The sequence below is a fragment of the Epinephelus fuscoguttatus genome, linkage group LG11, assembly GCF_011397635.1.
Source record: "Epinephelus fuscoguttatus linkage group LG11, E.fuscoguttatus.final_Chr_v1".
In the NCBI taxonomy this organism is placed as follows: Eukaryota; Metazoa; Chordata; class Actinopteri; order Perciformes; family Serranidae; genus Epinephelus; species Epinephelus fuscoguttatus.
Window position 1 is genome coordinate 40,506,365 of NC_064762.1, and position 17,617 is coordinate 40,523,981.

General features: G+C 39.2%; 1 protein-coding gene across 2 annotated transcripts in view; it reads left to right on the forward strand.

Annotated features, from left to right (window-relative positions):
* The window catches only part of pnocb (prepronociceptin b), a 44,015-nt gene that overhangs the window by 17,426 nt on the left and 8,972 nt on the right, over positions 1 to 17,617 (forward strand). The window contains exon 2 of one of the 2 annotated variants that reach the window (XM_049590745.1): positions 8,202 to 8,460. In XM_049590745.1, coding sequence (XP_049446702.1) covers positions 8,323 to 8,460 — 138 coding nt within the window. In that variant the 5' untranslated portion in view covers positions 8,202 to 8,322. The remainder of the gene's footprint in view (positions 1 to 8,201; positions 8,461 to 17,617) is intronic. The other variant, XM_049590746.1, reaches the window with a different exon arrangement.

Here is a 17,617-nt window from a genome sequence, read left to right on the forward strand (position 1 = left end):
CATTATGTTTGAACAGTTCTATGTGTAGGCTATGCCAGAGGATTACCATTACCTGGATTTTAACATGTTTGGCATTTATTCCGCCTGAGCCACATGCAATGCTAACAAAAGTAAAACATAATTTGTGGAGCCCCCTGTGATTCGGATCTGCTTGAAAATGTTATGAATTCTTACTTGGCCCATATCCTTTCACCAAGTTTCATGAAAATCGGACCAACAGTTTTCCACAGTCCTGCTGACAACCAAATGGCACTAAAAACATCACCTCTTGGGCGGCGGTAAAAATACTATAGAAACAAGTTTTAGAAAATACTGAAAACAGTTTTGTTGAATAGAAATTACATTTCTAAAGCTTTTTAAGAGGACATATGAGTTGTGTGCAGGACACTGATAATGTACCTCAGATGATCTGATGTGTTCCCCATATTTTTCAGCTAAAAGCTTAGATCACAATATTCTAATATGAACCTGTAAATGTGTTGAGGCAAACAAATGGACATCCACTGTCACATTATAAAGCTTCTGACGGACACTGCATGACTTTTCATTCATCAACAGTGTTGACAAAAAGCTCACAGTGTTCATAGTAATAAATTCTGGTGGAATATTATCAGTGTATGAGAGGCACATCTTTGTGATGCTCGAAAGTATCCAGGGCCTGCATCATCACTTAACGCTGTGCTGCTTTACTCATTTGTTCAACTTACTTAGTAGGGGCCACTTAAGGGGAGAACATAATATCAAATGGGCTTAGTCAGCAGGCTAGCAAATGATCATTGCACAAAACATTTCAGCAAGGCAAACAAACAGGTCCCTCTAATGATTTCCCATAAAGCCATTTATATATTTCTAAATGGACCAGAGTCACACACGACCTGTTTCACATGCTGTTGACTACGAGTGGTAATGTGGTACAGTGGAACTGGTCATGGTGTGCTGGTTCCTACTCCTTTATTTATTTTTACATCAGTGTGCCCATCAATACGACACCCAATATGTGTACTGTGAAAGATTTTCATTCACTCTCATCAATATGATGTCTTTACTGAGGGGCTGCGGTGTTGCCGGCTGTGACTTCTACCACTTGTCTTCGTCTTCATAACACCTGTGAAAACATTACGTATGTTATGTAAATTCCATTTGACCAGATGTGTGGGTCAACAGGATACTGAAAACATTTTCAGTCTTTATTGTTCCATATCATTGTTTGTAACATTGTAAATGTAGATTCCATTTACAAACTAGGCCCCTTATGTATTATCCAGCTGTCTTTTATCCTCATTTTTTCATCTTTCAGCTTTGTTGTAATTGTAGTAGTAATGGTCACACTCATGTCTAGACATAACTGCTGGGGTCCCCAGGGTCAGTATCAGGTCCAAAACTATTTTGTACAAAAATGATATGTTTTTGGTGTCCAGAAAATTAAAATTTGTTAATTGCAGACAACACCAATACTCTTTGTTCTGGGGAAAATGTGCAGCAGCTTTTGGAGGAGGTCACAACAGAAATTGAAATTTGAACAAAACTAAATTTATGTTGTTTGGAAACTGCAGCACAGACACAGAAGTACTGATGATGATTGATAATGTTAGTGTGGTAAGAGTCTATGAAACAAAATCTGCTGGAAACCTCAGATCAGTTATGTAAAAACGAAGCTGACAAAGAGCATTGCAGTTCCGAGGAAAACAAAACACATACTGGAGCATAAATCACTGCACATTCTGTATTCATCTTGTACAGTCGTATTTGACTTACTGTGTGGAAGTTTGGGGCAAGACTTACAAAAGCAATTTACAACCATTATACAGCCTTCAAAAGAGAGCAATCAGGACAGTACACAATGTGGGGTAGAGGTAACACATGAACACACTGTTTTAAAATCACATGCATTGAAATTTTTTAGATCTCGTCAATTTAAAACTGCCTTAATAAATAATCTACTTCCAGGCAACATTCAAACAATGTTTTGTGACAGGGAGGGGGGTTATAATTTAAGAGGAGAATTTATTTTTAAAAAAAAAAAATGTGTTTGTACAACTAAGAAGAGTGTGTATTTCAGTGTATGGGGTGGACTTGTGGAATGGGTTGCATGATGAGTTAAAGCAATGCACAAATATAAATCATTTTAAAGGAAATTATACAAAAAAGATATTTTGGCAGATATATAGATGTGGAAAGGTTGTGTTAGGGGAGTGCATGTTTATTTTGTAACACTGGGTGGTACTTGGACTGTAAATAAACCTGGTTTATTACTTATTTATTTAATTGGGTGGTAAATAGAATGGGGATAGCTGTATAAAAACAACTGTAAATAAATTTGGGAATTGGTTGAAATAATATATGAGTTAATAAAAAAAATGTAATAAAGGAGTAGAGACATGTAAGTTTTACTTCTACCTACTCCTTTTCAGACACTATTATCCTAGTCTTTTTTTCATTCATTTAATTTAGAATTCATCATGTTCTTTTGAACAGTAAGTTCTGTTACTGCTATTAGTAATATGTGATGTAATTGTATTAGTAACTATATTGAAAATATTTCTTATATGTTAATCATGCTAATATCTGTAGAAATCACAACTACACAATTATCTAAACATGTTCGCAATCAAAAGGGACTGTCTTCTTTAAAAATCATCAAAATTACACCATCTATAATGGCCAGAAAATGTAAAAACAGAAGTTATTGTTGGATTTTCAAATATCATTGGACACATCATGTGTGATGAACGCTTCCTTCAGGAAAAAACTCATAACCAAATCTGAGCTTAAGATATTTAATCAAAAACACTTTATTCTACAATCCATTTAAAATTTGGCCAAAAATAAACCATTTGCACAGACTAACCAGCATGTACAATGAGTGAAAAACCAAGGCTTTGTTCAACTTCATCTTCAACTTTTTTTACAACAACAATTTTTAACTTTCAAACATCAAAGGATACGTTTAAAAAAATTCTGATAACTAATTTATGGTGGAGGGAGCTTTAGGCCTTTCCCCCAGTCACTCAGGAAGGCTCAAGGAAAAATATTTGTAGCCTCTGGATGAACAAAAAACACAAACAAAGGCACATCCTAGCCACCCCCTCCTCTGATCAGTAAAGAACAGTCCCTCATTTTATAACTATCCACAAAGATGGTCATATAAAATTCACTGCTTTAGTGTGGTGTACAGAGTTTTTAGCAGGTATTCAAACAGTTAATCCAATCATATGATTTATCTTGGGAAATAATTATAATATTTATCAGGGGGGATTTTTAAATATGCTCAAAATAACTCCCTAATAAGTGATTAAAAAATATAAAGGAAAAAAATTTGTTATGCAATGAACAGCAACCATGCAACTTCGTCTGAATTAGTCATCAGCAAATGTAATCATCATCATAAATATCCTTTACAAATGGCCATCATTATCACTTCTGGATAGTATTATGGTGTACTGCAATTCTGCGTGTGGATTGTTCAAGTTGTGTTGCGGTACCTCAGCAGAACGTTACTTAAGTCGATTGTTGTGGGTAGCTACGATCAAATACTGTACTGTTTCTCTGTTTCATAACTTTCAAATGTATTAAAAAATGGAAAACTAGAATATGACATTATGAGTGATGAGTTATGTCAGCTGTATCACTCTCAAGCGTTATAGTTTTTGTTAAGGATGAGTATGTTTTTTTAAAAAAAAAAGGAAAAAAAAAGTCATTTAAAAAAGCCATAGAATAGTGTCATACAAAAGTGTTTGCACTTTTCGTGAGTGACCCTCCCTCATGCTTGCTCCCAAACTCAGTCATCAAAACTTTGAGAACCTCTGATCTAAGATTTTTGTTTCAAGAAGCATTAAAAATGTCATTTTTGCTGTTTAGTTATTAAGAATCTCTCCAGGCAGAAGTCCCCTGAGGGCTGGTTTTAATCTAATATAATAATTTCATTTATTTATTTATTATGTTATGGTCCTGTAATTTCTAAAACATGTATTTGGAAGAATTATGTAATTTGGTACTTATTACAGGGAAAATAGAGAGACAGTCCTGCTGAAGTTGCTGGAGTTTAGTTGGTTTAATTAACTTAGTGACATTTGCTCTAGAATCAGCTGCTGAAAATGTAATACAAGTAAATATTTTGTCATTTATTTATTTATTCTTGGAAACTTTAATCTTGTATATATACAGTGGTGGAAAAAAGTTTTCGGACACCCTTAAAATTTTACACAATCTCAAATATTATCATGAAATATTTGTGGAAAAATCTTTTTTGTGTTTCAAAAGGTGTGGCTGCATTAGACAGATACAAACAAATACAAATTATATTTTTTTGTTTATTGTTTACAAGAAAAACTAACAAAACTAAATTCTTGACAGTTTCAATATGTCAGTTCTCAACATTGTCGGTATCAAAGTCAACAAATAACAGAGAATGTGTTCAAAACTGTACAAAAAATAAATAAACCATTACATCATCAAATTAATATTTAGTAGTCCTGCCACTGGCACGTAGTAGAGCTCTAATCCTGGCTGGCATGTTCCCCACGAGCCTTTCACACTGTTGAGGGGTAATCTTGTCCCATTCTTCTTGAATTACTGCTTTTAATTCTTCTAAATTCTTTGGTTTATGCTTTGAAACAGACCTTTTGATAATCCACCACAGATTTTCAATGGGGCTCATGTCTGGGATTGAGCTGGCCACTCTAAGACCTGGATACTGTGCTCCTGCAGCCAAGTTCTACTGGCCTTGGATGTGTGGCAAGGGCATTTTCTTGTTGAAACATCCAGTTTTTACCTTGACGGAACAGTGCGCGCAGCAGAAGGGAGCATGTGGGTTTGAGAATGGTACAATACTTGGTAGAGTTCAATGTGCCATCACAGACAGTGAGATGACCAACACCAGCAGCACTCATGCATCCCCAAACCATGATACTGCCTCCACCATGCTTGACAGTAGGTACTGTACATGCTGGAGATAATGCGTCGCCTGGCCTTCTGCATACCCTCACATTAGTAGGAGGAAGATAAAGCTGGAAACTGGACTCATCTGACCACAAAATCTTCTTCCAGTTCCTGGCTGTCCAGTTCTTGTGTGCCTGGGCCCAACGACACCGGGCTAACTTCTGTCTCTCATTGATCAGGGGCTTCTTGATAGCCTTGTAGGACCTTAAGCCATGATCTAAAAGTCGGCCACGTACAGTGCGGGTGGAACACTGGACACCAGTTTGGTTTGACCACTGCTGCTGAAGCTCCTGTGATGTCATTGGGCGGTTTTGCCTGCACATGCAGATCAGGATGCGGTCATTTCTTGCTGAAGAAACCCTTGGACGCCCAGATCTTGGTTTGTCTTCCAAGCTGTTGGTTCGTCTGTATTTCTGCAGAGTGTATCCAACTGCTGAAGGACTGCATCTGCACTTCCTGGCTATCTGGCGGCAGCTGTACCCTTCCTGGCTGAGAATCTTTATCTTCAGGCGTGTTTCCTGCGTTAAGTTCCTTGTTTTAGCCATTTTTTGTGTCTGAAGAACTTTCAAATGTGCTGGCTTTATGTAGACACGAAGCTTGGCAACAAAAATTGTGTCTTTTAATAAAAAGAACGACCTTCATCACTGGTACCAAAATGACCCAATACTCACAATTTCTTATGTATGTTTATGGAACCAATCAATTTTAAGTTTTTAATGGCTTTTTTAGGATTTATTTAGTATTTTGGCTGTGACTGTACTAAAAGAAATTGCACTTGAAGACCTAAGAGTGATTAATGCAATATTTCACAAATGCATGGGGTGTCCGAAAACTTTTTTCCACCACTGTATATATAAAGAGTACTGTTTGCTTTGGAAACGCCAAGCAGACCTAGGATCTAGGTACCATGTCTGAAGGGTTACTTTTGGTTCCAAAGGTACCATACTGAAAGTGTTTGGTGGAAATGGGGTTTAAGATGCAGGCAGGAACAGCGTACACAGGATGTCATGACCAGTTGGCTTGCATAGATCCAGACTGACAAACTGGTGATGGCTAACCAACTGGACATCATGTTGATCGACAAACAACAGAAGAAGGCAGTGGTGATAGATGTAGCAATTCTGAGTGACAGCAACATCAGGAAGAAGAAGCATGACAAGCTTGAAAAATACCAAGGGCTGAAAGAGGAGCTAGTAAAGATGTGGGGAGTAAAGGCAACAGTGGTGCCAGTGGTGATCGGAGCACTCGGGGCTGTAACCACCAACTGAGAGTGGTTCCAGCAGCTTCCAGGTACAACATCTGAAGTCTCTGTCCAGAAGATGGCAGTTCTAGGAACAGCTGAGATACTGCACAGAACTCTCAAACTCCGAGGCCTCTGGTACAGGACTGGAGCTTGAGGAAGACACACCACCCCCACTCCTATGGGGCTACCTTTAAAGTACTGACCCAAACAACCCAGTACCAAGTAGTATTAAAACTCCTACAGTCAAATGATTGATCCTTTTTGTACTCAGATCTAAGAAAAGATTATTTGTATGGTTTGTATTACTGCAAGCGTTCTTCGATGTAATACAACATGTGATAAGCCCACTTACACAGCAGCTGCTTAGAACCCACACAGTCTGTGGTGTGGTGAATGAGAGTGATGAATTTACGGAGTTGGCATTTCAGCTTGCCAAGATGCCACCAAAACTTTTCAAAGTATGGCAATGTCACATACCTGTGGTGTCTGGTAGCATTTCACACAGCTGAATGTTTTTATCACATGATGGGAAGTAGAAAAAGTTTTCAGATGAGGTACTCTATTGTTATTGGTATCACTTTAAGGGTACTGGTCTTGGTACTTGAATTTTAAAATGATACCCAGCACTAGAGTGTATAACAGTCTGAAATTTCACTGGGAATTCAGTAGACTGTAAATATGTTATGGGAAAGTTCAAGCATTCTTAAAAGCTGCTATAAATTATCATCATTTTCAGTCACAGCAAAAAAGCTGTTATCAACCAGCTGGTGAAACAAAGTGGAGCAGTTAGCAGCTAAAGAGCCAGATAATTCCCTCAGGGGTTGGTAACTAAACAGACAGCCAAAATGAGAGGTAATTTCAGACGCATTTGCCAGGTGGACACAAACACAACTCGAAATGAATGCTAATGCTGCTCCATATGAGTTAAATTAGCAAGTGTTTACTAACAAGTTTGCCATATCAACTTCAAAGACGATAATATATCAGTGTTGTATTTACAGCTTGTTTCTGCTGCCCTCAAGTGGCAAAAAGGTGTAGTGCAGGTTAACAAGTTTTTTTTTTTTTTGTAAACAAACAAAACATAACAACACTATAAAACATTTTGAAAGCCAAAGTATTCTAAATACAGCATCATACTAAATAAAATACAGCCCACAATTAAAAGACAGATAACCGTCAGCTTGGTGTGTCAGGGCCTTTAGACAGGCATTGTGTCAGGGCTGTTACTACCTCTGCTTCCAGCTTAAAGGCGAGACAGCTCTGTCCCCCCATTTCATGATCATACCTTTCATACAGAACAGCAAGGTAGCATCACGGCACAATATTACCGCCTTGAACAGGTAGTGTAAAAGGGGCATTAACTCCAGCACTACAGAGTTCTATTGTAAAACCCCCTTAAGTTACTAAAATGTTTAAGAATAAATTAATAATTAATAATAATTTTCTAAAGTCATAACTGAGTAAGCACATTAAGGGCAGGAATATGTTGGTTCATCTTAACCATGCTGTTGGCTCATTATCCTGCAGAGGCCATATTTTTTAGGTGGGGCAGCAGTCCGAGGGCAGAAGCAATCTATGATGTCCTGAGTGGCTGTGTCTTCTTTGTTATCTCAGTATTATTGGGTAATACAGTGGTGAGTAACAGGATAGATGGGGGTCAGGGAGTGGAGGTCAAGCAACAAACACCATGCTCCTGGTTCACAGCCATGGTGTTCATGATGTCTTCAAACACAGATCCACTCACACAACAACTTCAGCTTCTGCAGTGTGATTTCCATCAGCGATCCACCCCTGCAGCCTGTGGTGGCCGCTTCCTGCCCACTGGAAAACACCCATTTTCTCATTTATTGCCTCGGGTTGTGCTCTCTCTCCATCCCACCCACATTGTCCATCTCCTGGTGGTGGCTAAACTCTCTCCCACCACCAACGCTTTGACTGACCGCCCAAATCCAGCTAATGATTCCTATAAACTGGAATTGACGCAATGCTCCTGTCACTGTGTCTGCTTTTCTCCCTGTAGGCTGGACCCACATCTCAGAGAATTATCTCTCACATTCTCCAGCTGCTGACCCTTGTTCCAGACGCTCCTCCTGTACCTGCTGGGCTCCTGTGTGTCCCTGCCTGTCTGGCTGTGCTGAGAGATGAAGATCCCTCTGTGGTACCTGGTGGTGCTGCTGGCATGTCTCTTCACCCCTGGACGTAGTGACTGCCAGGGGGAGTGTGTGGCCTGCGGTCTGCTCCTGCAGCAGCAGCAGCTGCAGCAAGCCTTCAACACCATGGTGAGTGTGTGGACGTGTGTGTGTGCTTGTCGTTGTGAGTCACTCGTGATAAGAGCATCCGCCTGGTCAACACTGTAGTGTGTGTCACTGTGGGAACAGTAGCACTAAGCTTTCAGATAGAGGTGTGTTTGTGTTTGTCCGAGCAAGTTATTCACGACAAGAGCTTCTGTGTTTGATAGTCCTCTACGCACTTTGTTTGCCTCTATGTATGCGACTTAATATGGGGGTAAAATGATGTGATTATTGTGCTCTCTCAGTCCCAGAAGTATTTTACAAATAATTTATTTAGTTCATTTTGTTTTCTTTTTTTGGTGTCATGGTGGTCAAGGGGCTATAACACAGCAAGTAAACATTTTCTGTCAATTATAGGCAAGAGGCTTCTACACAAATCTTTTTGATTTAAAGTTTTAAACTTCAAACTGGAAAAAGAAGTAAAGAGATGATAAGATAGTAAATTAAATAGAAGAAAGAACATAATAAATAAGCGCTATAATAAAGAGAACATCTTTCAACAAGACTAATACTTTGTAGGAAAATGACTCTATGTGGTGCCCCCTAGTGGTGGTGTCTAAAAAGGCACTGTGGTACATACCTAACATTATTAACACAGACATAAAAAACATGATCTCACAGAAATATGTGAAATGAACACGACATCTTAACATTACATTGCGTGGTGGTGGCATGTAATGTGTTAAAATACATGGTGGCAGCACAGTTGGGTTTAGTTATCAAAACTACTTGGTTAGGTTTAAAGTAATGAGGTCTGTTACGTACGAGATGTAAGTACATCATAAAGTGATGTAAGTATGTCATGTACTTGATGTAACTACATAAAGTGACAGAATTTGTCATGTAACTTGCCACAAGTACATAAAGTGAAGTAAGTAGCCTACATCACGTGGCTTGACGTGACTACATTAAGTGTTAAAGTCTGTCACGTAACTTGACATTATGTACATAAAGTGACGCAAGTAGCCTACGTCATGTAACTTGATGTAACTACATGAAGTGATAAAGTCTCTCACATAACTTGACGTATGTACATAAAGTGACTTAAGTAGCCGACGCCACATAACGTAACCACATAACGTAACCACATAAAGGATGGAAGTAGCCTATATAATGTTAAAAGAACGTTCAACTTGAACTGCCATGGGTTAAAGTGTTTGTTTGATCCATCCAGCAGCATGACCTCTGTTCTCCCTACCTACCTTTGGGGTGGTAACATTAACCAATGTCCATTATGTGTCATTTACCAGGGTGTCCTGGTTAAATGACACACCATGACAAAGGATCCTAATTGACTTTGCATTGGCAGTGTGTCTGTGGTGCCACCATGTAATTTTAACACACAACGTCCCACCACTTCCTAATGCTGTGTTGAGAGGTGGTAATTTCACAAATTTCTGTGAGACCACGTTCTTCTTAAATTAGCAAAGTTGTTCTATTTGCATACTAATGAAGGCCAAGTAAGGATTCAGGCTGAAAACAGCCAGCATTAAAACAGAGCAGATACCAGTGAGATAGTAAAATACATCCTTTGCTGATGGACTGTCTCTGTTTGTACTACATTTTTTTTTAAGGGGGCGGGAGTCCAAGTAGGGCAGGTGGGAGGGGTAATGGATTGGTACAGCAACCACAGACTTTCACCCACGAGAACTTTATTTGTCGAAGTGTATAACAACACCGGCCTAGTAAAAGTGACTAGATGTTTAATTGGGACTAGGCTTCTAACTGAAGTTTTACGGTAGGTCATAATGTGATCTTTACCAAACGTTATGCCATTTAAACAACAGAGTAACATTTAAAATTAAAAAACATAAATGCTTTTGAAAATTTGTTTCAATTCATTAAACAAGTTTGTTAAAAACTCCCTGAGCTGTTAAGCTAATGTTGGCTAAACATACTGGTTGGAGGTTGTTGCATCTCCATCTGTAATTTTAACCTGCACTTTTTGCATACTGCTATTTGTTTTTTACATCTGGTGCTCAGTAACATAACATTAGTCTGTCATGGTTCTCTGCAACTTGATTGGATAATGTCAGATTTTATTTTATATATATTTTATGAAGTATCACATTGCTGAGATTAAATAACATTAATATTAGTTAATTCTGGAAACAGGGGCGGCGGTTCGATCCCGGGCGTGGGAGCCCTTCTGTGCGGAGTTTGCATGTTCTTACCGTGTCAGCGTGGGTTCTCTCCGGGCACTCCGGCTTCCTCCCACAGTCCAAAGACATGCAGATTGGGGACTAGGTTAATTGGTAACTCTAAATTGTCCATAGGTGTGAATGTGAGATGTGAGCGTGAGTGGTTGTCTGTCTCTATGTGTCAGCCCTGCGATAGTCTGGCGACCTGTCCAGGGTGTACACTGCCTCTCGCCCGATGTCAGCTGGGATAGGCTCCAGCCCCCCCGCGACCCTCAAGAGGATGAAGCGATTAGAAGATGAATGAATGAATGAATTCTGGAAACACTCTGGGGCACTTTGTAAATAACATTCTTTTTCACCTTTGGATGTAGAGGAAGGTATCAAGTATTTTCAAGTGAAAGGGCTCAAGTCAAAGTGAAATCACAAGTCCTCAGTGTTTAAGTCGAGGTTGAGTTTAAAGTCTGTTTTGAATATATCAAGTCTAAAGTCATCAAATTTATGATTCAAGTCTGACTAGAGTCCAAGTCATGTGACTTAAGTCCACACCTCTGGTGGATGACATGCATTAGCTTGGAGAGCTAACTTGGCTTGTTTACTATATTACGCCCTGTCAAACCTGTTCAAACTCTCAAAGTCTATATGAAAAAATGGAACGAATCAAATATTTTTATTGAACAGCCATGTATTCATGTATTTGATGAGAAACCAAAGCACTAGACAGATTAACGTTTTGCCATGATGATGGTACTACGGACAAAGTTGGAGTATCATAGTTATTACAATTAATTGTGTGGGGGACATGTCTGTCTGGTCAGACTTACAGAACATTGTTGAGACACTTTACTAAAACATGGTTGCGCTAGAGGAAAGGTCAGGGGATCCCCAAAGTCAGTAGGCTCAGTCCTCTGAGGACTCTGATCTGATCAGAAATGGGTCAGCTAAATAGGAGTTGAACTAAAACAAAACAATACACAAATACCAAGCTGTTTTTTTCTGAGATCCTCAGAAGTTGTTGTTTTGAAGATAGATTTAAAAAAGATAAAATTGGTATTATTTCTGTGACATAGTAGAGGGAGATTATTTGCATGTGTGAGGATCTACAGCACTTGTGCAATGCTTCGTGACCAACAGGCAGACACCAGCCTCTGCACTGAGAGAATACAATTGCCCTCCGAACTCAAACTAAAACTTCAGTGTAGAATACAATCTCATTTCCAAACAGTGAGAGACACGTCAGCGGGTAAAAATAGTCCGTGGGCGTCCATGAATAGCTGTAGGATGGCTAATTTAGCTGATAATGATGCAGAGAAAGACAGCTGGGACCTTTTGGGGAGTTGTAATAGAACTCTGTAATTGACTGCTGCTCAGTATCATCAGCCCAGGCTTACATCGGTGACTGACACATTTTATCAGCTCCTCATTGTGTTAGCTGCTTTCCCATTGAGCCACAGATGGAATCCACTGAGCAATTCCATTGTTTCCCACTCTAGACTAAAAGAGTGTGTGTGAAGCTGCTGGTGTTTGTTATAATGTCAGGAACCATTGATTTAGTAACTCGCACACGTACACATTCATGAGGGCATCCACACAGGCACCTAGACATACACACATCAGGCATTGCATTGTATCATCCCCAGTTACTACACACATTGCATAATGCTAATTTTAAAGGTAAATGCCAGCAGTTGTTTACATTTGAGCTAATCATCTGTGCTACAGCTGTAATTTACATAATTCAGAGCAGCTTCTCCATATTGTCTTTTGTATATATAAAAATCAGGATTCATTCTCCTACTTTCTGTACAGGCCATTTGGCATTACACAATTCAATCTATTATAAAAACACCTTAAGACTTATTTAAACTCCCTTTACATTCGAAAATAGATAAGTTAATTTTAAACATTGTCAGTGCCACTGCCCACATACTTCTATGCCTACTTGATAACACTAAAGGGCAGAGTCAGAAGTTTCTGACAACCAATACTGTACTGTACTGAGAAGGCTTGTACAGTACTGTACTGACCCTTCTTAAGTTTAAAAACACCACATAGGGGATAAGCACAGCAATTGCAAAAAGCAAAATATTTCTAACATAGTTAGGGCATACCATAATGTCTATTTTCAGATGAGGAGGGAAGTCAGATTTGACCTCTGAGGACTGTGAGCGGCCAAATCCCAGATGGTCTCCAGTACCCCACATCTGATGTGCACACACATTTAATTTTGAAACCAAACAGTGTAGAAAAAAGCATTTGAGGTGTCAATTCCAGCTAAATTAGGAATGCACATTTATTTGGTGATACTTTTGAGACCACCAGAATTTAAGGAAATGCATTAGGTCAAGTTAAATGTTAAATTTCATTAAAAACTTATATATATATATATATATATTTACTTACTTATAATATATTCATTTTAGCTTGGATTCTACCAGAATACACCCATGGTGTTAGTCTATTTTCTTTTACTGGACTACACCCACCAACTTATCATTGTGCAGGAGGAAGCATGACAGCACAAGAAGTATTAATGGTGTCCTCCTCAGCTGAGCTGGCTCCACATCTGAAAAATGAACATTATGGTATGCCCCAACTATGTTAGAAATGTAATGCTTTTCTCATAAAATGCACAGTTTTTATAATATGAAAGCTTTTGGGGGTGGGGCTGGGGTGGTCCCCTGTGGCCCCTCCTGGCCAGCCCTTGGCAGCACCGCTGCTAATGTGCAACAACAGACATGTTATTACAGATACAGCTAAGCATCTAACCACATTAGTAATTTACAGAAAATAGATCAATGAAGTAGTGATGGTAAGACTGTAACTGTGATATATACAAAATAAACACAATAATACACAAAATGTAAGCAGCTATGATATGTAGAGTATGATCAGAGCATGATCAGTAATATGTACAGCAGAATGGCTGTGGTGGTTTTAAATATAGAGCCAGTCTGAGATATACTTTCAGTTTTAGTCATCCCAGATGTTTTTGTTGATATACTGTTCAGCTCTCAGACAAGAATGTCAGTACTAGACAATCTGCAAAGTCCATGATTATGCTCAGTGGCAATCTTTTTTTAATGCCCAGTGCCTATGATTTTAGAAATCCTGCTTTCTGAAATATGTGCACGTGAAACTTCAGTTTGTTTATGGTTAGAGAAAGATTCTGGTTATAAACAGTAGACGATATAAGGTATGGTTAGGGTTACGAACCTACAACACTTGGTTTTTAAGGGCAGGGACTGTTGTAAAGCAGGGGTCTTAAAATTTTCCTGGCTAAGGACCCCTTAGCTCAAAGACAGAAGGAGCAGGGATCCCCTACTAAATATACTGGTTTGTATAAAATATAGGTGCACGGTTGAAGAGTGGGAGAAGGCATGCCTCTTAGCTCAAACTCAAATCATAAATACTTGATGGAGATTGTTACAATATAAGTCGATGTTTAGGACATACATTACACATGTCAAACTGCACCATTTCAACCCTAATTAACCTAACCCTGTATTAAATGTAATAATAGAACTGGCACCTTACTCCACTTTATGTGGGAATGGAATGTCAAAAGCTCAAAATATATTGGAGAGAAGTTCTTGACCTGATTTCTGAATTGACAGGCGTTGCTTATATGTTGTGTTTGTTTGTTTTCAATTTAAAAAATCAATAAACAGAGCACTGAAAAAAAACAGGCCAATATATTTCACTTGTGAGCTAATTAGTTCACCTCACTGCTATGTATAAGTGCTGCACAGTGATTTAGCATTAGCTAGCTCACATGATTGTGCAAGGATTCACAAATAATAATTAGCCTATCATCAGTGTTTTGTCCTGTAAATCAAATGTTTTTTTTTATTTTTTATGAATATGCCAATTTTTCTTTGCTAATAATGCACTGTATTCTTGTTATACTGGCTGTTACGGTTGACATTCGACAGAATCGTGAAGTGCAGAATTTTCCCACATGGAAGGAATGCCTATTTGTATACTACCAGGCTGCAAGTTGTCAAACAGACGGTTCACATGTGGCACAGCTAGCTGCTATTACTTTGTCATGGATTGATGGCTGCAGTATTAACATGGCCATCAGCCATTCACACTGACAGCGGGGCCAAGGGGTGACCCTTCCCATCCTGTTCTGTCCATCCCCCCAGCTACAGCTTTGTAAGTAAGGAGTTTCTTCACCTCAAAACAACCTAAACCTGATCTGTTTTGTGTTTTAATGACTTAATTTGACGGATGGCAGAACACGTGACAAAGGTCCACAGCCAGATTGATGTGAGTAGTCTGACCTTGATATTATTGTTAAGTACCATCCCTGAACCATACCCCTTGAGCAAAATAGAGTCTTTGAAGCATCATTACTGAGGATTCTCACATCCTTTTCATCCTCTGGCCCTCACAAGTATATAAACACATGACTGCGTGTACACACACACACACACACACACACACACACACACAGCTCGTCTCACTTATAAACTCCTTTAGATTGCTCCATTGATCTGACGTGGAGAATCCCCTGGTGTGCTCATTTCATTTACGATGGATAATTAATTTCCGTTGATAGATTCACAGCGGAACTCCCTCTTCTCTCATCCCTTTGATGTGTGCAGGTTTTCCGATAAGAATGCAATTTATCTCATTTGTGCCAGATTTGACGAGTAAATGGGATTTGCTTCTTACCTCAAACTGAAATTTAACTCAGAGGGCTCGGGAGTTTAAAAAAAGGGAGGAAGGAGAGATGTGTTTGCATCAGTCTCTGTGGTGTGGCAGCTGTAACCTATTTATCCTCTGAAGAAAAAGTAATGCAACGTGGTTTTCTGCATTTAACGGTATGAATGGTAAATTCAGTCTTATCTGAAGTGAAACAGCAGGTTAAATTTAAGGGCAAAATTATTTTCAGGTAGCCTGAAATACAATCTCTGAACCCAGTGGCTATCGGTCTGATGACCATAAGCCTCTGGGGGACAGAGCCAATAGACACTTTTACTGTTACTAAACAGTATGACATTTTTTGGTGGGCAGGGCTTTGCTGGAAGCAAAAGAATTCTCCACAGACATTAGCTAGCACTAGCTAGCAAATTCTGTTGGCTTGTTTTCAACAATAGAGGAAGATGATACGAGTCTCTCTGAATAGGGTGCATTTGGAAATATTCAGTGCCGGAGCGCTCTCTGGCATAAACTTGACCATTGGTAAATTCAAAGCATTGTTAGAATGTACCGTTTGGTTAAATGTAATGCTCCGTAAAAGTAAACACTGACCAGCGGGACCAGACTGGCCAACCCGTAGCCTATGCTCTCACTCAGTGGATTGATGATTTGACAGGATTGCTGAAGGTGGGATGGCTGGCTTTGTGGTTGATTATTCTGCCAATCTTACAAAAGAGGACAACAACTGAACAGTTTCCTCTGGTTTGTTTTGCTATAAAAGCTAAAGTTACCTAATGTGCTAAAAAGTTAGCATTACAGAGAAATCCAATATTCCTCTTAATACCTCCAAAATTTCTGATTAGGTGGACATGATAACCCTTAATACCCACAACGTTACTCATTCTTACAACTTTTTCCCTAACCTGATATAAAGTGTGCACTGCACGTTAACATTTTTGATGATTGCCTCCATCCAGCCATTTCATCTTATCACTTTTAACCATAGTTGTCTCGTTTTTGTTGACAGGCAGTGGCGGCTGGTATGTGATAAAATTTAAGTTCTGAGCCATGACTCCTTCTATTCTGGCTCCCAATAACACAACAAGACAACATTTTAAGACTCCTGTGTAGCCTACAGCCCTGTGGTGGAGAGTCGTGTTTTGCCTCCAGCTAATAAAATTATGTCATTGTGAGGCCTGCTCTAAAGGGTCTGATGTAGCCAGTGGTTATTTGTGCCAAGACTTTCTCTTAGGCGCTGCGGCCATTTCGGCTAAAAAGTGACGTAGTATATGAGCTGACCTTGTCATCTGGAAGTGGAGGGGATGGTATTAGGCAAGATGCCTTGGTGTTTCCCACAGAATGAACATTATTTTCTGTCCCCTCTCTAAATTTAATGATTTTTGTGGGTCTGTTGCAGTGCAGGGAGAACGTGAGTTATTTCTTTCCTCTAAAGGAATTTGTAAAGTTTGACTTATCAGAGGATCCAATTAGAGTTGATCAGATCTGATCAATGGCTGAGAGGTGCAGCTGCCAAAGAGGCGAGTGAAAGCAAACTTTTAGACTCAGTGCAATGAATGGTTAAGTTTCACTTTTACTGTGCCTTGCATTCTGCTGCTCCGTCTGTGCCCAGAGTAGGCTACCCTCTGCACTCCGAAGATGTGGTGCAATGAATTAGGGTGAATTAGTGAACAGTATACTCCAACAGTGCACCTAATGAATAGTACAGCTCCACAACTAGAAAATCAGTACGTGACGGCAGATGTTGTTGTAGCCCAGATAAATGAATGTGTAGGAAACCCTGTGCCTGCCAAGCTGCAGACTGCTGTTCCAGAACAACGACAACAGCAACAAACAGCTGTGATTTAGCGAGTAATTTCTATGGTTCTAGTAGCATTTTTGGCACCAAACTTGGGTGTTTTTAGTGACCCATCGCTGTTTTTCCAGTAGGGATTGTGCTCCCAAAACTGGGTATTATAAGCCAAAACATAATCTTTTCCTAACCATAATCAAGTGCTTACTATGCCCAAACATAACCACTTGTTAACCACAGTGTTGATGAAACATCAAGTCAAGTGTATCTGCTACATAATAATGTGCAAATGTAACGTATTTATGGTTTGCAGAAATGTACAATACCAACTTTTTTTCTGGTAATTTGGTTGGAATGTAGATCAATTAATAAAAGCTAATAAAAAGCTGACAATAGCAGTAGGTTACGAGATTGCATTGAGACCAAGTTATTGTGCTGTTGCAAGTGTTTTAACCAAAGACAGTGAAAAGTCATGAATAGAGCAGATTACACAAACTTCAGATGTTCTTCATATGTCCTTACCTATATACCGGTCCTGTGAGTGTTG